This window comes from Trichosurus vulpecula, chromosome 7, assembly GCF_011100635.1.
Source record: "Trichosurus vulpecula isolate mTriVul1 chromosome 7, mTriVul1.pri, whole genome shotgun sequence".
NCBI lineage: Eukaryota > Metazoa > Chordata > Mammalia > Diprotodontia > Phalangeridae > Trichosurus > Trichosurus vulpecula.
In genome coordinates this window covers 157150151-157174569 of record NC_050579.1, presented here as the reverse complement: position 1 = coordinate 157174569, position 24419 = coordinate 157150151, and the positions used below count along the sequence as shown (strand labels likewise).

The 24419-nt window shown below is 35.3% G+C and overlaps 1 protein-coding gene across 2 annotated transcripts in view; it reads left to right on the top strand.

Moving 5' to 3' along the window:
- Positions 1-24419, top strand: part of FIG4 (FIG4 phosphoinositide 5-phosphatase) — a 144281-nt gene that overhangs the window by 77992 nt on the left and 41870 nt on the right. For both annotated transcript variants that reach the window (XM_036769036.1, XM_036769037.1), the window contains 3 exons: positions 5162-5357; positions 8453-8535; positions 11123-11209. In XM_036769036.1, the coding sequence (XP_036624931.1) occupies positions 5162-5357; positions 8453-8535; positions 11123-11209 (366 nt within the window). The remainder of the gene's footprint in view (positions 1-5161; positions 5358-8452; positions 8536-11122; positions 11210-24419) is intronic.

Genomic DNA, 24419 nt, shown 5'->3' with positions numbered 1-24419 from the left:
CCTGGTTCTGCTCTCTTCACTTAGCATCAGTTCATGTAAGTCTTTCCAGGTTTTTCTGAAGTCCACCTGATCATCATTTCTAATGGAATAATAGAATTCTATCACATTCATATACCACAACTTGTTCAGCTATTCCCCAATTGATGGGTATCCTCACAACCAAATGCAGAAAAGTAGAAATAGTCAATTCCTCCTTTTCAGATCATAATGCAATAAAAATTATATTCAATAATGGACAGTGGAAAGAGAGATTAAAATTTAGTTTGAAACTAAATAATCCTAAAGATAAATGTGTCAAAGAACAAATTATAGAAACAATCGATAATTTCATTAAAGAAAATGACAATAAACAACATATCAAAATTTATGGGTTATGCAGCCGAAGCAGAAAATTTATATCTCTAATTGCTTCTGTCAGTGAAATAGAGAAAAAGCAGATCAATGAGTTGGGCATGCAACTAAAAAACCTAGAAAAAGAACAAATTAAAAATTAGAAATCCTGAAAACCAAAGGAGAGATGAATAAAATTGAAAGTAAGAAAACCATTGAACAAATAAATAAAATTAGAAGCTGGTTTATGGAAAAAACCAGTAAAATAGATAAATCATTAGTTAACTTGATTTAAAAAAAGGAAAGAAGAAAACCAAATTACTGGTATTAAAAGTGAAAGGGGTGAATTCACCACCAATGAAGAAGACAGTTGTTAAGAGCTATTTTGTCCAAATATATACCAATAAATTTGACAATCCAAGTAAAAGGGATGAATGCCTATAAAAATATAAATTACCCAGATTAATAGAAGAAGAAATAAAATACCTAAATAACCCAATCTCAGAAAAAGAAATTGAACAAGCCATCAATGAACTTCCTAAGAAAAAATCTCCAGGATCAAATGGATTCACAAGTGATTTCTACCAAACATTTAAATAACAATCCCAATATTATGTTAACTGTTTGTTCGATGAAAAATTGTGAATAACTATTCTCAGCAATACAATGATCCAAGACAATCCCAAAAGACTAATGATGAAGTATATTATCTGCCTCCAGAGAAAGAATTGATATTGTTTGAATACAGACTGAAGCATACTATTTTTCACTTTCTTTCTTTTGTTTTTTCTTTTATTAAAGTTTTCTTGTACAAAATGACTAATATGGAAATGTTTTACATAATTGCACATGTGTAACCTATATCTGATTTCTTACTGTCTCAAGGAGGGACAAAAAAAGGGAGGAAGGGATAGAATTTGGTACTCAAAACTTTAAATAAAAATGTAAAAAAAAATAACTGCTAATAGTCTAAATGGGGAGATCCATGGATTAGCTAGATATACCAGACATCACATCTAATGTATATAAAAATTAATGTTTAATAAATCTGTGGAAAATAAGAAATGGCAAAAGGGCTCATCATTTAGCAAATGTACTTGGGAAAATTGGTTGGCAATTTGACAGGAGATTGATTTAGAGAGAAAGCTTACCATATATTCTTCATTTTCAGCTGGATGATAAACTTAAACATTAAGAATGGAGCTATTTAAAAAGATGGAAGAAAATGAAATATATTTCTTCCATTTTGGAGAGAAGATGCCTTCTTTTTCTTATGAAACAAATAGAAAATTATTAGGAACAAGACAGATATTTAGCTGTATTCAAATTAAACATCCATGAATAACAAATATAATTAAAAATAATACATTTGGAAATATGACAGCTAAAATATAATATTTAAAATATGTAAAGGATTGTTTAAAATTTGCAAAGGTAATTCCTAGGTTTCAAGTGATAAGTGATTAAAAACATGAACTAAAGGATTTTGGCAAATTGGTACTCTCTTGGAAAAAAGCAAAAAACTTAGATTTCACTAAATATCAGAGGTGCAAATTAAAACAGCATTGTTATCATACTGTACCCATCACATTAGCAAAAAGATTTAGAAGAAAGTGAATTCAGTGATAGTGGGATTTGTAGAAACATGGTACTGATTGTTTTGTGTGAAATAAAAAAACTTGTAGAATCTTTTGGGAGATTAATCTGGCAGTATACAGTAAAAGTCACTAAAATTATTATATTTTTTGACCCAATAATCCCATTATTTGGAGTATACCCTGAAATCTCCAACACTACAGTACTGGTTAAATAAATGATTGTATACTATTGTAAAGGCATACTGCAATTAAGACTTTCAGGTAGGAGGAACATAGAGAAATTGGCAAAGACCTTTGTAAAACAATGTGAAGGAAAAAAAAGTGATAGACAAAATAAATTTTTACAGTCATTTGGGCTGATTGAAGAAATTAAATATTGTTACTAAGCAAGTTTTATTAGTTCTTATCAATATTCCTTGTTGAATTTATAATGAAACATTTAAGAAAATAATCAATGAGTAAAAAACAGCCATTGGCTAAATTTTTTTGGTATTAGAAATTCATGCCCTTCCCATACATCCAACTTGGGGCAAAACTTCAGTCATTGTGTCTTCATCCAGACATTATACACACACACACACACACACACACACACAAAATATATCAATGGAGAATTGAGGGACATTTTAAAGAAAATTTTCTCTCAGTTTTTCTCTAGGACTAAACATAAAAAGAATAATTTTTTTCCTCATCCTCTTCTCTGTTCCATCTATGCTTCATTCATAGCTTACATAGCATTAACATTATGAATGCAAAATGGTTCAACTAATTTGTGTCTGCTGTGCTATGCCTGACTTTATCTTCACTTCCTTAGAGAAGGAATCTAATTTCCTTATATTATAGCAAAAGGGAAACATTTATGTTGGCCCACAGTGTCCTTCAGGACTCTGAGGGAAGTTGCAAATGGACACCTCAGAGGGGGAATAACAATTTCATCTTTCCACTCTTTAAAGATGTCCATTTATCTTCTAACCTATAGAGTAAGTAACCAGTTGGACAATTTTTAAAATTTAAAATTAAATTTGAAAAGAAAATTAAATTTTAAAATTAAATTTGATTATAATAGTTTTTATTTACATAGTACTTTAAGGTATACCAAGTATTTTTGACAAAAAGTCAGATGAGTGGGATAGCACATTTTGCAGATAAAGGCATGATGACTCAGAGAAGGTTTAAATAACTTGCTTGTGATCACACAGCTAGAAAGGGTCAGTTTTTTGTACTTAATTGCAAAAGTTTTGGATGTGCTTCCTTCTCCTATAACTTAGCAGTGGTTAGGATTTCACCTTCCCTTTCTCATTGCCGTTTTTCCTTCTTTTGTTTTTTATCCCAGGATACTTAAAAGAGGAAAAAAAAACTTTAGGCTAATGTTAGCTATCCAAGCAAATGGGAATAATAAAGAGGCATGGCTAATGGCTATAATTATATGTACACACACATACGTATGGGGTGTTCTGAAAGTCTTATGACAATTTTAGTCAGTAATAGTGAGGACTCTGCGCTTCAAAGCCACATGTGGTCCTCTAGGTCCTCAAGCATGGCCCTTTGACTGAATCCAAACTTCACAGAACAAACCCCCTTAATAAAAGGATTTATTCTGTAAAACTTGAATGCAGTCAAAAGGCCACACCCAAGGACCTAGAAGGCCACATGTGGCCTCAAGGCTGCAGGTTCTCCACCCCTGGTTTAAATAGTAGTTATTGAAACTTTAAAACGCGCTAAAACTCTTTTTGGCATGTCTTGGGTGTGTATATTCATAAACATATATACGTATATACGCAGGATATATATATATATATATATACACACATCTGTGTATATATGCATATATGTGTGTATGCATACATACATACATTAGGGTTAGGGTTTTACATAGAACAAATGTGTCAAAATGCACTACTCTATATTCCAAAATAAAATATACATGACTTTGAATGATCTTTAACATAAGTATATATGTGTGTATATACACATATACACAAACACATATGTATGTGTATGTATACATACATGTATATACATACATATATTAGGGACTATTCAAAAGTCAAGTATATATGATTTTGGAAGACAGCGTAATTGATTCTGGCGCATTTGTTCTGTACATAACCCTAATCCCCTTACAACTCCACCCTGTCTATAGGACCAACCCCTTCCCTTGGGATGGGATTGCCTGCATTAATCTGCCCGTGGATTATTGAATGGTCTTTATGCTTTTAGAAGAGAGGTCAGTTACAATTGAGGATGTTGCCAGTGTTTTATATTCAGGGCCAGATCTACGTTTTGATTTTTCACTCATTTTGTTATATCATTTTCATCATTTTGTTACAAATAATCAAATTACTTGGATGTGTTTTTATATCTACCTCTATATGGTGGAGAATGAATCTTTTTATCATAATAATAATGATAATAACAACAATAATAGCCAAAATTTATGTAGCACTTTAAAATTTGTAAAGTGCAATACATGTATTATCTCATTTGAACCTCATGACAACCCTGTGAGGGGGTGCTATTATTATCCCATCTTATAGTTGGATAATTTTTAGAGGCTTATGTGATGAAAAGCAATGAAAAATTATAGATGGATCTTACTCATCCCCTCCCCCCCATTTTTTTTTTAATTTTTGGACCTGAGTTTTCCTACCTCATCTAGTCCCGGTACTGATTGGCGTGGGAGTTTTTTATTTTGCTCTGTTCCCAACCTGGGCCAATTCAACCCTCCTTAAGCAGTTTTGTGACTTCCTGCTCCCGGGGGATCATTGTATGGGTGTTGGATTTAGCGTGGACACCCCATCAGCTTAGCTTGCTGCGTCTCAGCATCTCTTTCTGAGCTCTAATGATACACCAGCCTCAGCCTCTCCAGGCAGGCTCCTCTATAATTCTAAGTTGCTATGAGAAATGAACATAGCTAAGTGGGGAAATATTTTCATTACCCTCTGAGTATTTTAAAACTTAACCAAAAGGATTAAGGTTCATATAAGAATGGCAAGTGCAAATAGTGAAATACAGCATTTTTCATTGTAAAGCCCCTCTAAGCTGCTGACTTGTTTCTCATGGCATCATTATTCTCTGTCCCTATGTCTGAGGATGTAGGACAGAGTCCTATGTTGGACAGAGTCAGGCCTTAGTCTGTGTAGATGATTCAGTTGGAAGGTATTGTATACATTCATATTCATTAGAACTGATCTATTTTCTTCCTCTCCCATTTCTCTATTTAAAAAAAAAAGAAATAAAAGCAATAGGGAAGAAACTGTACTACAAAGAAAAACAGCAGCTAGTGCCCCTCCACCTCCAAATGAAGAAGCTGTTTCAAGTAGTTCTGAGGATGATTCCGGAACAGACAGAGAGGACGAGGGCTCTGTTTCTCAGCGCTCTACACCAGTCAAGATGACAGATGCAGGTGACAGTACCAAAGTGACGGAGGTAAGGAAGGAGAGCAGCATATTTAATCCAAGGCTGACAATTTGGAGGAGGATGGCAATAAAAATTCTCTCTTTTGGCATACCACTAAGAGCAAGAAAACTTTGAACTGAGTGACTCAAACCCCTTTAATTGGCAATTTATGAGACATTTTGTAGTTTGAATGTTAATATAGAGATGATTGAAAGTAGGTGGCATTTGAAATAGATTGTTCCCTTTTTTTCATAAGATGATATAACTAGTTTTTTAACATATCTAAACTTATACTTTCAGGTGAGTGTGGTTACCTTTGAAGTAGTCACCTTGAGAGGCTACACTTATTCCAGTGCCTATCCTTTTTCCCAACATGTTAAAAAATCTCCAATTCAACCAACATACATTAAACACTTAGTATGTGTCAGGCTCTGTACTAGATACTGGGGCTTAAAAAGAAAAAAAAGATAGTCATTGTCCTCAAGAAGATTATATTCAATTGGAACTCTCCTAAAAATAACTTAAAAAGGGTAGCAAATTTTATTTTTGGGGGGATAGGCTTGTTTGTTAAAAAAAATCAGTCACATTTCTTTATTTTCTTTTTTTTTTTGGAGTGGGAAGGCAGGGCAATTGCGGTTAAGTGACTTGCCCAAGGTCACACAGCTAGTAAATGTGTCAAGTGTCTGAGGCTGGATTTCAACTCAGGTCCTCCTGACTCCTGCGCGGCCTAGCTGCCCCAGGCACGTTTCTTTATGGTCGTACTATGTATGTTAACCCATATGAAGGGCTATTTAAAGCTAAGGGAAAGTTAATCAATAGAAAATGATCAGAATCATTAATGGAAATAGTGTTAAATATGAAATTATGGTAATTGATTTTTAAAATATTCACTGTAAGTCATCTGCACATAGTCTACTTTAGATTCTTATTGAACGAGATTATTAGGTACCTTAGGTATTCTTTGCCTCAGAATAGATTGAAATCACTTTAAACTTTATGTATGTATCAGTGATAAAGTACAACTCTTCAGATTAATGTATTAACTGTTCCTTTTAGCTGTTGGTCCAGGTGTGGTAGTAAGAAAAACCACCATTATTTTTCCTTTGCTAAATCCTTTAAATTTGTATTTTTGTGTTATTTGTCTGTATAAAAACTTCCTCTACCGATGTAATTCTAACCAGCTTATGAATTATTAGGTGAGCTCTGGGAAGTTGCTTGTGATTAGTAAGGTTGTGTTGTGTCCAGAGTGAAAAGCACATCTCAGAAATGTCAGAGAAAGGCCAGGTCCTACTTACAGGTCCAAACCTAATGTTCTTTTGACTATACCACCCCCATCTCTACTAAATTATGGCCTGCCCCCCAATTCACTGCAATTATGAATCTAATCTATATGAATCTTATATTTGAATAGTGTGGTGATAAGGCACATTGTATTTTTCCCCTTCTTGATCTAATTCCATTTTAGAATAACTATCCATTGCACTGTTAAGTGGACAGTCACATTTACTCCCTGTGTTCTTCTGAAAAACCAACCAAAACTGCATCTACCTAGCTGTCTCAGAAGTCAACGACAAGCCTAGCAGATTAGAAAGTCCCTCTTCCTTCTCCTGAACCATATCAAATTGTTCTCAAGGCCAGTGTTTTCTGTGTGATATATGTACTTGTGGGAAATGGATTATATTCAGAAATCTGATTGGCCTACAGAGACATAATTTTTTTATGTGCCAATTGATGCTTCTCTCTGCTCAAGCTTGCAACAGTCTAGAATAAATATTTTATTGATTTTTATTCTAGATTTTAATAGAATATGTTCTTGACAAAACAAAAGTTTGCTGGTATTATTACCAATAATAGATTGCATTGTCACAGCACTTTAAGGTTTACAAACACTTTAATTACAACCCCACGAGGTAGGCTGTGCAAGTATTATTACTCACATTTTGAAATCGAGGTTCATCAAATTGATTTTACTTGCCCATGGCTATTAAGGGTCAAAACCGGAACTCAAATATATGGCCTTTGACTGAAAGACTAGTTCTCTTTCTACTACAGCATAGTGTTGTTTATAGGCAAATTATGTGGTTCTAATTTTAAAATAAACAAAAAGCCTGGTTGGTAACTCTTGAGTACTTGAATTTTTCTGTTTTTTGCAAATAAGCATTACAATATTAAAATTCTATGATTATAAAACCAAGATTTTTATTGCACAAGGGAAAAGATATAGAACAAATGTTGCTTGCTAAATTAAGACAGCTTTTCATTTTTGTAGCATGAGTTCAGAAAAGTATTAATTAATGGGCTCTACGATACTTTTTGACCATTTTTTGTAATTGAAGAATTAAACATTAAATTCTTATACCAGCTTACTTTAGTATTCAAAATATATGTGATTTCATCATTGTAGTAGGTATTCTCTCCACCAACAGATCACAACCATTCTCAGTCCTTACTAGACAGTATCTTCGGTCAGAAGAATTCAGCCCCCTGGAATCCAGATTTCTGGTGATGAGCCTCTCTGATTGTAGTTGGGCTGGTGCTCCCACAAACAGCCTCTTGCTAGAACTGTGCTTGAAGCCTGTACTTGAAGCAGGACCTGGAGGTGCTTATGTTCTGTTTATGCAGCCTTTAAGGATATAGGTCATTCGTACACCACAGCAAGGCACAGGAGTGGAACTGTGGAGAATTAGGCCAAAAGAAATGAGAAGAGTTGATCCCTCAAATCCGGCCTCAGACACTTGACACACTTACTAGCTGTGTGACCTTGGGCAAGTCACTTAACCCCAATTGACCTGCCTTCCCCCCTCCAAAAAGAAAATAATAATAATAAAAAAAAGAGTTGATCCACAGACTTTTCCCTATGTCAACTAGCAGAAATAATTTATCTTAATGAGTGCCTTTTTTTTTCTCTTGGTAAAAATGTAGGGAAATCTCATTCTGTTGTCTTCAGCTGATAAGTTGTGCGAACAAATAAAAGTAGTAATACACGCATGCTTTTGTGAAAATTTTCACTTTCTCCCATGGATTCATGTATAGCTCTAGTCTTTACTTTAGAAATTATTAGAGTCCTGAAATTCTGAAAAGAAAGACTCATTGATATCTTTTTTTTTTCTTCTCCACAACTCCAGAATTTAGTGCAACCTATGAAAGATGTTTATGGGATTAACCTTTCAGATGTCCCTTCAGAAGAAGATCTCTCTGTTTATACAAGGTAAAGTAATTCACCAATTCAGTGACTATGTTAGACACTGTGTTAGGTGCTAGAGTTATGAGAGTGTAATCTTTGCCACCCAGAAGCTTAAAATCAGAGGAATGGGGAAGCTGTGAACACAAATCATGATTCTATAAGGCAGACTTGAGAGGCTCTGGGGCAGGGTGACCTGGGCCCCAGTCCCACCTTGGACACATATTGTCTGTGTGACACTGAGCAGGTCATTTAACCACCTAGTGTACCACTCTAGGTTACCCAGTGGGTGTTGATCTGCATTAAAGGCATTCCCTTTCAAATGAAGTCATATTTCATAGGATTTAGAGGTGAAAAAACCCTTAGAGACCATGGAATTCAACCCTCCTTAGGAAACTGAGGCCCAGGGAAGTTATGTGATTTGCTCAGGGTCATACACTAGTAAGTTTCTTAGGTGGCATTTGAACCCAAGTCTTCTTGCCTCCAACTCCAGTGTCCTATTCACTATTTTATACTGCCTATCCTGGATTACAGGTCCATTTCCCCAAAATGAGTTCAAAAGAATAGGCATGAAGTGCTATGAAATTTGGAGCCAGAGTGTTTGCAAGTAAATTAAAGTCTCCATGGATGAGGTAACTCTTGAGTCTTGAGAGAAATGAAATATATTAATAAGCAGTAATGTAGAGGAAGTTATTCCAGAAATCAGAAGTGATTAGCTTGATTGCTACAGACAGGAGAGAAGGCAACTTAAGTAGAGACTGAAAAGCCAGTATTCTGATAGCTATTTTTTTTAACAACTGAAAATTTTTTTCAATTAAAAAATATTTTTTCTCTTCTTATTCTTCCTACTTCAACACATTGAAAAAGAGAGAAAAATAAAACCCTTGTAACAAACATGTATAGGCAAGTGAAATAAATTCTCATTTTGGCCGTGTCCAGAAATATGTTTTACTTTAATTTACCCCTTTCTGTGTAGAATCATGGTTGGTCATTGTGTTGATCAGAGTTCTTAAGTCTTTCAAAATTTTGTGTCTTTACAATGTTGTTAGTACTATATAAATTGTTCTCCTGGTGCTATTCGCTTCATGTTCAACTCATTTCACCCATAACTTTGAATCTGATATAATTTTCTTAATAAAGATCATACTGTTGGGTTTAGAGCTGGAAGGGACTTCAACCTAACAATAATTATCAGGATATTAATGATCAGCCCTCTGTTAGAAAGATTTAGGTTCAAGTTAAAGACACAGGAGAAAGCATGTAAAAAACCTCTGATTTGTGAAATACAATGCCAACCACAAAACATTTGCTCAGATCTCTGCATTAAAACAATCTCTTGCACAGAACTGTATACCCCAATAATAGAAAAATATAAAGTACTTACATTTCTAGTATATAACTCTGGACTTTATACTAAAGTATAAATATAATGATACCTCTGTTAACAAAGGCTCTGGAAACAAAGATTCTTCAAAGTGAGCCAGGGCATTAGAGGTATTGGGGCAAGATCCGGCGTCCTCAGCATTGGCTTGCTATGGTGAAGTCATTACCTTGGCTCTCTCAAATACTGAAAGGTTGAGAGGAGTATGCACGGCTAAGAGTCATATAGCCCAGGAATGGTGACAGAATTGCCTCCTCTATCCTCCATCTTCATGGAGGACCATCTCAATCCACAAAGGTGGCAGACTTCCTTAGGGGAGCTAAAAGTCCTGGGCAGTCCTCTTACTCCAAATTTTATAAAAATAAATAAGAAAGACAGGATGGTTTAGCACAAAGAACAAAAGGCTGAGTTCTGTCACTTATTCACTTGTTTATTTTGTGAATGAGGCAAATCAGTCCCTTCCTTGACTTTAAAATAGATATTCATTCTTTAGTGGTTTTTTTTGACGTAAAAATGTGATAATTATTACAATACTTTGAAAATGCTATATGAATATTAAATATTATTATTACCTGGTGTACTATGTGTATGGAGTTGGGGGAACTGGTGGGAAAAACCCAAACAAACTTAACTAAAGAATGGAAATTCAAAATAATAATGACTCAAGTTCAAAACAACTAATCAGCCAAGTTTTCACTTTACCTTTTCTGCTTTTTAAGCCATTTGAATACAAAATAGTGAAGAGACAACTGGATGTGAATTCTGAGGTCCTGAGTTTGAATTCTATCTTTGTTCTTTATTATCTTGACCTTGGACAAGTCACTTAAATGAAAGGGTTAGACTAAATTATTTCTCAATTCCCTTCGTCTCTAAGATCCATAATCATAAAATTGTGCAATGAGACCTACATTTGATGTGAAAACGCACAAATCATGCTACATAATGAAGAAAGCCTTACTCCATTTTTCCCACCTTAGCTGTAATCTGTGGATAAAGCTTACATTTTTAAACAATCTCTTTCCTTATGTCTCTCACTCTTCCCCACCCTCACCCCTGAACCTCCACAGCCCACTCTAAAATGGGAGAACAGCTTATGATTATTTTGTATGAAATGGCTGAGACTTGGTGTGCTTTCCTGAAACAACTATGTTACTATCATCCTAAAGAAAACTTCGTTTCTCTTGACTTACTGATATTATTTCTCTTACTTGTGCTATCCATTGCAATCTGTAGATTTGTTCAACTGGGACAGCATCAACAGAAGCAAGACAAGATTAACCAGCAGCATTGTTCTAAGCACTTAGATGGAGTTGTAAAATTGTAAGTATTGTGTGATTTTGAACATTATGCACACATCTCTTTTTTTAAAAAAGATCTGGCCATAAGACTGCCTTGACAGAAACAAATAGGATCGATAATGTGGTGATAGGGAGAAGGAGAGGCAGAGTTTGGGCTGTGTTTCAAGTGAGTACTTCAGGGGTGATAGAAGTTGATGGAAATTGCCTCCCATTGATTGGAGGCAATTAAGGTGACTTGTTTGGCCCTAAAAATAGAGTCCTCAACTAGATGATAGACTCTTTGAGTTCTTGGAGACTGTGTTTTCTATTAATTTTGTATTTACCTCAGCACTAGTATAGCAGTGAGATAAACACTGGATTTGGAATAAAAGATCTGGATCAGATTTGAGCTCTGCTACTTATTAGCTGTGCATCCCTGGGCAACTTAATTCATTTTTCTGGGCCTCAGTTTCCATATCTGAAAAATACAGAGTTGCACAAAAGATTCACAAGCTTACCCTTGTCTTTAAATCTGTGATCTTACATTATGATCTCAAGTAGGTACTCAATAAGTGCTGAATGCATCCAACAGGGATGCATTACCTTTAATATTGTCATAAGCTCGTACTGCTCAAGTATAGTACCTTTGACGAGCCCAGTAAAGTGTTGGGGGCAGGAGAGTACATCTGTCTGTATATGCTTGGCTGCCTTTTTTTTGAGCTAGGCCTTGTTTTTCTTTCCATAATTATTGGAATAACATGGTATTTTTGTAGGACCCCAGATAGGCAAATCTTTTTATATGCCCATATTAGATATTTTTTCCAAGCTTTCAACATCTTGTACTGGGAGAATTGGGAGAATGAAAGACTTAGAAGAGATTTATTTTTTCCTTTTTTGTTTTAATAGTATTTTTTCCCCAATTACATGTCAAGACAATTTTTAGCATTTATTTTTACAAGATTTTGAGTTCCAAATTTTTCTCCCTTCCCTCTTCTTAAAATGGTAGGCAATTTGACATAGGTTATACATGTGCTATCATGTAGAGTATATTCCCATATTAGTCACAGTTGCAAAAGAAGAAACAGATCAAAAGGACACCCCCCCCCAAGAAAAAAATAACAAGTGAAAAAGTATGCTTTAATCTTCATTTAGAATCCATCAGTTCTTTAACTGGATATGGATAGCATTTTCCCTTGTGACTCCTGTGTACTTGTCTTGGATCATTGTGTTGCTGAGAAGAGCTGATTCATTCATAGTTGAGCATCACACAGTGTTGCTGATACTGTGTACAGTGTTTTTCTGGTTCTGCTCATTTTACTTTGCATCAGTTCATCTAAGTCTTTGGAGGTTTTTCTGAAATCTGCCTTTTCATTATTTCTTATTGCACAATAGTATTCCATTATATTCACATATCACAGCTTGTTCAGCCATTCCTCAATTGATGGGTATCCCCTCAGTTTCCAACATTTTGCCACCATGAAAAGGGCTGCTAGAAATATTTTTGCATATGTAGGTCCTATTCCCTTTGTTATGATCTCTTTGGGATACAGACCTAGTAGTGGTATTGCTGTATCAAAGGGTATGCAGACTTTGGTTGCCCTTTGGATATATTTCCAAAATTGTTCTCCAGAACTGTTGAATTAGTTCTCATCTCCACCAATAGTGCATAAGTGTCCCAATTTTCCCACATCCTCTCCAACATTTATCATTTTCCTTTTTTGTCATGTTAGCCAATCTGATAGGTGTGAGGTGGTACTTCAGAGTTGTTTTAATTCGCATTTTTCTAATCAAAAGTGATTTAGGGTGCTTCTTTATATGCCTATAGATAGTTTTGATTTCTTCATCTGAAAACTGCCTGTTCATGTCCTTTGACCATTTATCACTTAGGGGAATGGCTTATATTCTTATAGATTCAGTTCTCTATATATTTGAGACGTGAGACCTTTATCAGAGAAGCTTGCTGTAAAGATTGTTTCCTAGCTCTCTACTTTCCTTCCAACCTAGTTTGCACTGGTTTAGTTTGTGCAAAAGTTTTTAAATTTAATATAACCAAAATTATCTATTTTACATTTCATAATGCGCTCTATTTCTTGTTTGGAGTTTGTAACTTACCTAACTTCTCCTTTAAGAATTTGGATGCTCTTCCACTTGGTGCATTTATGTTTAGTAATGATATTACTTCATTGTCTGTGGTACCTTTTAGCAAGATGTAGTTTTCTCCTTATCTCTTTCACTTAAGTCTGTTTTTGCTTTTGCTTTGTCTGAAATCAGGATTACTACATCTGCTTTTTCTACTTCAGCTGAAGCATGATAGATTCTGCTCCAGCCCCTTAACTTCACTCTGTGTGTGTCTCTCTGCTTCAAGTGTGTTTCTTGTAATCAGCATATTGTAAGATTATGGGTTTTGATCTACTCTGCTATCTGTTTCTCTCTTATGAGACAGTTCATCCCACTTACATTCACAGTTATGATTACTAACTGTGTGTTTCCCTCCATCATATTTTTCCTCCTGTTTGTCCTCTCTCACTTTTCACTCTTTCCTTCCTCAGCAGTGTTTCACTTCTGTCTACCACCTTCCCTAGTCTGCCCTCCCTAATGTCAATCATCATCCCCGCCTTTTCCTTAATCTCCCTTCCTACTTCCCTATCAGGAAGACAGATTTCTATATTCAACTGATTCTGTATATTATTCCCTCTTTGAGCCAGTATCGATGAGAGGAAAGTTCAAGTGATGCCCATTGCCCACCCTCCCATTTTCCCCTCCACTGTAATAGGTTTTCACTCCTCTTCATCTGAAATAACTTACCCCATTTTACTTGTCCCCTCCTTCTGTACCCAGTGTACTACTCTTTCTCATTATTAGTTCTTTTTTTAATGTCATTCCCTCAAGTTTACTTTATACCCAACCCTCGGTCTATGTATATTCCTTCTAGCTGTACTATTAGTGGTACAATTTTTAAGAGTAACAAGTATCATCTTCCTATGTAGGGATGTAAACAGTTCAGCTCCATTGAATACTTTATGTTTTCTTTTCCCTTTTTAGACTTTTCTTGGGTCTTGATATTGGAGATCAAATTTTTTGTTCAATTCTGGTTTTCTCCTTATGAAAGCTTGAAATCCTCCAGAAGAGATTTAAAGATATGACCTACTTCATCATGGTTTCAGGGCTGTTTTCAAACCGCAGTTGAAAGGGTAACTTCCCAGAATATGCTGGAGATAATTATCTTGTCATTTTTTTCTTTTTTTCCATTTAAAAAAAATTTCACAACTAGTTGTGTGTTCCTAGATGGCAAAGCCTATGTCTTATACTTTTTTCTATTATCCTCTTATTAAGCCTGAAACAGTGCTATGCACATGTTTGATGCTCAGATGTTTGTTTAATGCACTTATTTCTAGCCTGTCCCCAGACTATTTCTTCTTTGCTGCCATCTAATTTTCCATACATGCAGAGACTGCTGCTTCTTTTTTTTTTAGTATAGGGGCATATGGATCATATTGAATTATTTTTTGAGTAGGGAGGCATATGGATTATATTATTGAATAAATTAAGATTAATGTTACTAAACCAAGAGTATGTTGAAATTTGCGAAAACTGAGGCAGCTTGTCTCAATTTTCAAAAAGCTTTTTTTTTAAACTAATGGCACAGATTTCAAGGAATAAAGCAAATGATACAGTGATTAAATGGTGGAGCTTTAGTCCTTCTGAATCAGGTCCTAATTAGTTTTGTAGCTGGGATTACAGCTGCTACTACTGAATTATTTTTTAAAGACTTGTCACATTTACTTTTTAGTTTCTCAGTATAAATAAAAACTATAAGGAACCATTAATTTTTAATCTTTTCTATCTAATTAGTAAAAAAAAATCTAGAATGTATGTTTATTAGTTTCTTCATATAGATAACAAGGAGGCCTCTAAGGCATTGGTATTATGTTGTCATGACAACAACCCCCTTTCTGGATGCTTTAAAAATGAAGCTGTGTAAATGGGACCTTAAATGGTTGGCTATTCATTTTAAAATGTGTTAAAGTCATATATACAGTCTAAAGAAACAAGGGAGATGACATAAGTGGAATGGCTAAAATTTCTATCTACTTCTTATTCAAATTTTGGACACTTTTAAAACAAAGGGCCTAAACTCTCAGCTCATATTACTTATAATTTCATAACCACATCAATATAGTAGTAGTCTTTCAAGATGGATAATTAAACTGTCTTCCATTTTTTGGTTCATGGGATAAATAATGCAAAGAGCAGTAATTTGAATACTTTGATTAACTTGCCTGTGGCATAAATGGGAAAATAATACAAATAACTCTAAAATCTTAGTATGTTTGCTTGAGAATAGTTTTGTTGGATAAGAAGTCATCAGCAGTCACATAAAGGTCTAGCAGCTACCAGGAGCATGATTGGCAACAAGTTAATAGAAGGGTTGCCCTGAAACACAGTCTGAAGGATGATACAGAGATCTGGTCAATAGATGCTGCAGGAACTTCCCAGAATTATCTATTATACTTGGCAGGTCACAAAATCTCACCAAGAATGGATATGGAATCCAAAGTGAGTGATATATACACTGCCGGCTCAACACAGGATCAAATGGCATAGCAACAGTCCAGTTAGATGAGGCCCTTGCCTCTCGTTCATATTTTCTGGACTGCAGCTGACCTTTCAGTAAGTCCACTGACAGTAGTTGAATAAGGAAAAACCACCTTATACCGGGAACTGTAACAGCAAATATTCTGGATTGTTGTAACCTAAAATGCTCACCCATTGAGACTGAATTTTTAGATGCAGGGCAAATGTCAGTTTACAATATTACCTTAGATACTTTGTTTGGTTTTTACTCTCTCTATCTTTAATAAGTATAAAGAATTCCTTTTTTGGGGTAAGGATTCTTTGTTATAAGGCATAACTTACGTAGGGCAAGGATATATTCAGAAATGAAGGTGATAGAAAAAATGCTATCAACATAAATTTTAACAAGCAAAGAGAAAAATATAGGGCATAACATTTATTCTTAGTCAAGTACCTATTATGGTGTTCCCTTCAGTTAGCAACTACCCCAAAATGCATTTTTTGATTAGGCTATATAATAGAGAAGTTATTTGGTAGTTCTCTAATAGTCAGTATTACTCAGTAAAAATTGAAACAAATCAGATTCCTGAAGGTGAAATATTAAATGGACTTGACTCCATAATGAAGATATATCTACCTATGAGTTTCATTTTGTCTTACCAGGGAAAAGGGGAAGATTTATAGTGAAAACTTGCTTAAACAATTGGAAAACAATTCAAAGGGAATTAAAAAGCTGAAAAAACCCCTCTGTATTTGGTATTTCATCACTCCCTTCCCAACTTTCCTGATCATTCTTAGAGTTTTAGGTATTTGGTGTGCTTCTTTTCTCACAGGATTTTATCTATAAACTTTAGAACTCAATACCATTCACATCATTTAGTTTGAATTCTTCATTTTGCCAGTGAAGAAACTGAGGCTAGAAAGATGAAGTGTCTTGCCCAAGGAGACTCAGGGGCTTAAGCCTTTAAAGTCTTTGAACTGTAAAATCAAGAGCTCTTTCCACTATGGCTTTGCTTTATCTATTTTCCTTCTATGAACAAATTTTTCTTTGCTGACATTAAAAACATTTCTTCTGCTCAGAATTTACCTTTTTCCTCTCTTTCCACTGCTGTCTACCTTCAGTCATAGCTAATCTTCAGAAGCCTTTACCTCACTATCTTCTCACATACAGAGTACCTCTGAAAGAAAACCATTCCAGCCATTGATTCTTATACTGGACATCTCCTGCCATCAATTTCCTCTCCTTTCTGTTGTTTGACCCTTTCCTATAAATTCAGTTTTCTTCCCATGAACCCTCTGCCACTTCTGTTTTTCTTTTCATATTATCAGCTCCTAAAAAGGTGAACGTAATGAGGCAAAAGATTCTATCATCATCTTTCCCTTTCTCAGTCTTTTATTATTCTCTCTGAGCTGTCCTATCCATATATGACCAAACCCAGTATTCTGGGAAGGACAAAAGGTAGTGTAAATTTGCTTTTGGTATTTGTGTGTGTGTGTGTGTGTGTGTGTGTGTTGCTATGAACTCATGAAATGGCTGATATGCTTTTATTCATGGAAGCACCAATTCACTCCTCAGTTTCAGTTTACAACTTCTCCTGACTTGCTAGGGAGTCTTTAAGCATCTACCTCAATAGTTGCTAGGAAAAAAGAATATAAGTAACCACGCTATTATACAATTAATGTCTTTATTGAGTAACTTAGTTCTAGCAAGAGGTCACTTTAAAAATTACCTGCAGAAAGGTGGTTCTTCATATATAATATATAGTTTAGGGATAAGTATTTATACCATAGATTGAATTCAGTCTAAAACATTGGACCAGTTACTATCAGGTGAATAAATACATTGATTCTCTCACACCATCAGGGTTTTATTTATTGAGAACTATTATTCTAGCACACTAAATAGTTATCTTTGATCTGAATTACTATCCCTCCAAATAGTAACTAGTTTGTACTCCAGAAAGTACTAATCCCAATCTTTGTATTTTTGTAAATTGAGTAGGGAAATTCTAGCACATTTAACATCCCTGAGCACTAGCATAAGCAATAAAGCTCAATTAACTCTAATATTAGTTAGCTAGCCTTATGTTCAATATTTTGTTACTAGACAAAATCTGTTTCCCAGGGGCCAGATTTTTTCCTTAGTTTGATTTTATCTAGTCATTGGATACTGGGAGCCCTTGGGCAAACCAGGGGATCATTTCCTCCCTGGTTATCGAACTTAGAGAGAATTCCTTAAAACTATAAAGAATAGAGCAGTTAAACAGCTGGAAATATAGTTAATAAGTTATTTTACAGGTCAAAGGCAGCAGATAATAAGTAATAATATTCTAATCCCCACAGCCCAAATAAAAAAACAAAATGTGATGGTCTAATAACTTAAAATTTATACTACCAGCTTCTCTCTTGTATCTCTCTGTGTATCTCTCTTCCTCTTTCCCTTTGTCTTTCTTCCCTTTGTCCCTTTGTGTTTCTTCTTGATGTATTTCTCCCATCTCCATTGTTTCTTTTCTTTTCTCTTTCCTCTTTTTTCTCCATCCTTTTTCCTTTTCTTCATTATAATTTATTAAATTTTATGTGTTCTCAGTTTAAAAAGTGAATTACCATTTTATGTTTATCCAAGAAAAACACTATCCAAATTAAATTGTTTTCTCTCAATGGCCCTCATTTTTTACTTTTGTGAATCTTAGCAATAGGAAAAGGTTCTACATTCCTGGTTTGGACCAAACATCTACCTAAAGTAACACTTTAAATTTGTGGCTTTTTTTGTTTTTTCTTTTTTTGTTCAGATGTGTGATTTTATCTGTTGGCTTCTTCCTGGTGAGGAAACTCCCACTACCTATGTAAATCAGCAACTAATTTTCAACTTATTATATTAGGAAGTTGCCTGGGTCACTGAAATGTTAAATGATTTGCTCAGGGTCACAAGAATAAAGGGGGACTTGAAAAGTTCCTTTAATACTTTGAATAAATAGGCAAACCCATAAATATCTTAAATCTAGAAATTTCTTTCTTATAAGCAAATCTTTGAATGTATTATAGTGTAGAAAGAGCAGTAGCCTGTCAAGCTAAAAGGTGAATTCAAGTAAGCGTTCTGACACTTAGGAGCTCCAGCTGCCTTATGCTCCAAAGCAGAAGTGTCAAATTTATTATGAGAGAAGAAGTGGGAAAGAAAACAATTGAAGATAAAAGCTAATTTGTTATTTATGGAGCAGACATTACAAAAAGCACAGTGGAAGGGTTGGTTAGTTTATACTGGGAGATTTTTTTGATGGGATCAAGAGAATGGGAATAAGAGAACTCTCAGTGGGTGATGGACAATGGAGTTTGAACAGTGGCAATCAGGGGTTCAGAATTACTAGAATGGGATGGGTATGCTGGGGAAGAAATATGTTAATCATTGAGGAATGAATTTAAGTAAATTGCCATTGTGGTCTCCAGTAGAGCTATCCAAGGGACTGGGCTGTGTGTGGCTGGAGTGGTATGAGGAAGGTTGAGGGCGAAGTGCAGTATTGAAGGGTTTCCAGGCTGGGGCAAAGCTAGCTTTGTGGAATTGGATGTGGCCAGAGAGGGTGCCTATAGTCCTGGGAATATATTGGAATGGCTGCTTCATGAGGGAGACCCAGGCAAGGCAAGCCTTGTGGAGCTGTAGGTGGCTATATTTCTGTAAACGATTGTGTCTATAATCATCCTTTCACTGGTGCCAATCCTGGAGTCTATCAGTGGACTAAAGATTCTTTTTATACATTGTCCAAGAGGTGGAATTGATGTCAAGTATTCACAAGAAGTTTCTCATGAGTTCATCTGCCTTTCATCCAAAAGCAAAAAGTTTTTTCAAATTGAATAAGGGTTTGTTCAAAACCTGTGAAATTGTAATAGAAAAATTCCTTAATACCCAGCATATTTACTTGATTGATCAATTAATTGAGGATGTGATATAATTCTGCCCTTACAAAGTTATCAGAGAAGAAGCTAAAGGTGAGAGAAGGGTTGACCAAAGAAGTAGTCATCTAGAGAAGATGGGAGGGGATAGGTTCGAGCATATATGTAGAAGGTCTGGCCATGGTGAAGAAATGCTACCTCTTCATCAGAGACTAGACCAAATTATTTTGTGAACTTTAAAGCATCCTATAAATTTCAGCTGTTATTATAATCATGACTGTATGCTTGGTTTACCAAATTATCAGTAGTCATTAATATAATTACATTTTCTGGCAGATAAATTGTTTATTGAGTTTTCTACTCTATAATGCAGCTCAGTCTCTGGCACATTGAAAGTATATTCAATTTGAAAGTATGCATACTGCCTTGCTTTTTTTTTTTGTAGTACATACCAGAATTATTTTGAGCAAAGTTTATTTTCCCAACTGAAAAAACAAACAAACCAGATCTCTGGATTGTTTTTGGATTTAAAGATAGCTATACCTATCTATGGGTGACTCAGATATCTCTGGGGCCTTTGCAAGTACTTTTTAAAATACAACTTCTATTAAAACTGATCCGTATGTTTTTTCCCCTTACAAATGGACAGGCACGTGGCAAAGCTTTGTACTCTTGTAACAGAACTGAATGTTAGTGATAAGATAATTAAGTGAATTATAAGAAAACTCCCCACGTTTTTGAATGTTTATAAATTCAGTAAATTGCTTCTTAATTGCTCTAATGATATTTTTCCAATGAGATAACAGCTTTTTGTATTTAAATGACAGTTAAATTTGGAAAAAAAAGGTTTCTGAAGAAAGACAAAATTGGTGCTCATGTGATGATTTCTTTTCATTTTTCAAACATAGGCGAAGAAAGAAGTAAAAACTATTTTAATCATTTATGAACTTGGGAGGAAATTTAAAATTTTGCATGTGAATATAGATCAGTAGGAATTGCTAGTTTTAAAAGTGTTTACTAAATAATTTTTCATGTATAATATTTTAATAAGGAGAAACAGTGTTTCATAGGGGATAAACAGATAGCCTTGGCATCATAAAGACCTTGTTCAGGTCCTGATTCTGCCACAAACTGGCTGTATGACCCTGTGCCATTCTCTTATCCTTTCAGGGACACTAGCAAAGGAGACTATAAATTGCAGAGCAGCTGCCCATCTTAATTGGTAGAAGGAATTTCCTCATTGGGAATTCCCCAAAATTAATGATTTCTCTTGTTTGGTTAAAAAATGATAATGATAATAATTGTTATTATCTTTATATTTTCTCCTTTAGTCACAGTGATTAAATTTGAAGAATAGCCCTTGAATTATATTCTATTCCATTTGATATTTTAATGTTGATGGAAAGAGGCGTGTTTACTAGAAAATGAAAATAGACTGTGATATTTTTAAACTCTTTGGCTCTGATTCTTTCAGGAACACTGCTGAGTGATTCTGTGTTCTTAAAATGAAGTAAATGGGAGTACATGATAAAGACCAGGAAGTTTTCATTTTCTTATATGTTTCCTTTGATTTCTTGATTAATGTGTGCTTTCACTGATGTAGATACTCCCTCCAATAGTACAGATAGCTTTCCAGACCCTTCTATTCTATCTGGGTCTTGTCCATGGCCTCCCATAAATCCTTCTCAGGAAGTCCATCAATTATTTTGGCCTTTATTTATATCTCTTGATATTATGTGGGTCCCATTGGAGCACAGTTACCCTGGCTCTTACTACATGACTGGCCCCACTCCATTCTTCAGTCACTCATTTCTTTAGTAATATGTTTAACATCACTTGCCCTAAGTAGTTCTTCATTTGTAAAATGCTATATTTAGTGAAGTTCAGCTTGTAGGTCTCATTGTCTCTTTTTGTGATCTACAATTTTAATTCTTTGGATAAAGGAATTGTGTACTTCATATAGCATCATCAGAGGAATATTGATGTAAAAAATTATGGATCTTTGTTTCAGGGAGAAGCCCTGAAACACTAAAAACATTGTGAAGTTTCTGAAACGCAGTTCAACCTACTTTCCTTCTTGTCAATTCTGGGCCTGGTTTCCTATCCACCTGAAGTGCCTAGTTCTCTGGACTGCCCATATACCTGCATATCATAGACAATAGGCATCCTCTTGGTTTATTTCTTTATTTAACATTTTTTTTCAACATTGATTTCCACAAGATTTTGGGTTACAAGTTTTCTCCCCATTTCTATCCTCCTCCCACCATAAGATGGCATAAATTCTGATTGCCCCTTTTCTCAGTCTGCCTTTCCTTCTATAACCCCACTCCCCCACCCACCTTACTTTCTTCTAGGGCAAGATAGATTTCTATACCCCATTGCCTATATATCTTATTTCCCAGTTGCATGTAAAAACAACTTTTTTTAAAAAAAGTTTGTTTTTAGAACTTTGAGTTCCAAATTTTCTCCCTTCCTCCCTCCGCACCCACCCTCCTTAAGAAGGCAATCAATTCAATATAGGCCACACATGTATTGTTACGCAAAACACTTCCATAATTGTCATGTTGTGAAAAACTAACTATATTTCCCTCCATCCTATCCTGTTCCCATTTATTGACTTTTCTCTCTTGACCCTGTCCCTTTTCAAAAGTGTTTGCTTTTGACTATCTCCTCCCCCAATCTGCCCTCCCTTCTATCATCCCCCCACCTTATCCCCTTCCCCCCTACTTTCCTGTAGGATAAGATACCCAATTGAGTGTGTATGTTATTTCCTCCTTAAGCCAAATCTGATGAGAGCAAGATTCACTCATTCCCTTTCACCTCTCCCCTCTTACCTTCCATTATAAGTTTTTTCTTGCCTTTTTATGTGAACTAATTTACCCCATTCTATCTCTCCCTTTCTCCTTCTCCCAAAATAGTCCTCTCTCACCCCTTAATTTCATTTTTTAGATATCATCCTTTCATATTCAACTCATCCTGTGCCCTCTGTCTATATATATATATATATGTGTGTGTGTGTGTGTATATATATATATATATATATATATATATATATATATATGTATGTATGTATGTATGTATATTCCCTTCAATTATGCTAGTGCTGAGAAACGTCACATAAGTTACAAATATCATCTTTCCATGAAGGAATGTAAACAAAACAGTTCAACTTTAGTAAGTCCTTTATGATTTCTCTTTCCTGTTTACTTTTTCATGCTTCTCTTGATTCTTGTATTTGAAAGTCAAATTTTCTATTCAGCTCTGGTCTTTTCATTGAGAATGCTTCAAAGTTCTCTCTTTTATTAAAATTTTGCCTTGGAGCATTATACTCACTTTTGCTGGGTAGGGGGTTCTTGGTTTTGATCCTAGCTCCTTATATTCCAAGCCTTTGATCCCTTAATGTAGAAGCTGCTAGATCTTGTGTTATCCTAAATGTGTTTCCACAATATTTAAATTGTTTATTTATGGCTGCTTGTAATATTTTCTCCTTGACCTGAGAACTCTGGAATTTAGCTACAATATTCCTAGGAGTTTTCTTTTTGGAATCTTTTTCAGGAGGTGATCAGTGGATTCTTTCAATTTCTATTTTACCTTCTGGTTCTAGAATATCAGGGAAGTTTTCCTTGATAATTTCTTGAAAGATGATGTCTACACTCTTTTTTTGATCATGGCTTTCAGGTAGTCCAATAATTTTAAAATTATCTCTCCTGGATCTATTCTCCAGGTCAGTGGTTTTTCTAGTGAGATATTTCTCATTGTCTTCCACTTTTTCTTTCTTTTGGTTCTGTTTTATAATTTCTTGATTTCTCATAATGTCACTAGCTTCCACTTCTCCATTCTAATTTTTAAGGCAGTATTTTCTTCAGTGGTTTTTTGGACCTCCTTTTCCATTTGGCTAATTCTTCCTTTTAAGGCATTCTTCTCCTCATTGACTTTTCAGAGCTCTTTTGCCATTTGGGCTAGTCTATTTTTAAAGATATCATTTTCTTCTGTGTTTTTTTTTGAGTCTCCTTTAGCAAGTCATTGACTTATTTTTCATGATTTTCTTGCATCACTCTAATTTCTCTTCCCAATTTTTCCTCTACTTCTCTCACTTGTTTTTCCAAATCCTTTTTGAGCTCTTCCATGGCTTGAGACCAATTCATATTTTTCTTGGAGGCTTTTGATGTAGGCTCTTTGACTTTGTTGGCTTGTTCTGGCTGTATGTTTTGATCTTCTTTGTCCCCAAAGAAAGATTCTATAGTATGAGTCCTTTTATGGTGCTTGCTCATTTTCCCAGCCAATTACTTCACTTTTGAACTTTTTGTCAGGGTATTACTGCTTTCAGAGTGTCCCAAGTTTCAGGGGTTTTGCATTGCTGTTTTCAGAGCTACTACTATTCTGAGGCAGTATAATGCTCCTCTCCCGGTCTGTGTTCTCGTCTGTGAGTGTAGGCACTCCTTTCTGCCATGTAACCACCAGGAGGACTCCCACTCTACAGCCACCAAAAAGCTCTGCCACATCAGCATTCCTCCTCCCTCAAGAACCTCCAACCAGGATCGCAACCCGGATCCAAGAAAGGCAAAGCAAGAGAACCTTAACTCAGTGCCAGCAAAGCTATCTCTGCACTCACACTCTGATCAGCCTCTTGATTCCTCCCACCTTGTGGGCCAGGGGCTCCAGAAGCAGCCGCTGCTGCTGCTGCTGCAGCTGCAGTGACAGCCACCTCTGCCACCCCAGTGCTTGGGCCAGACCACACACTTCCCTCACCCAGATCCAATAGTTTTCCCACTGACTTGCTCCATTGTCTTTGGTGT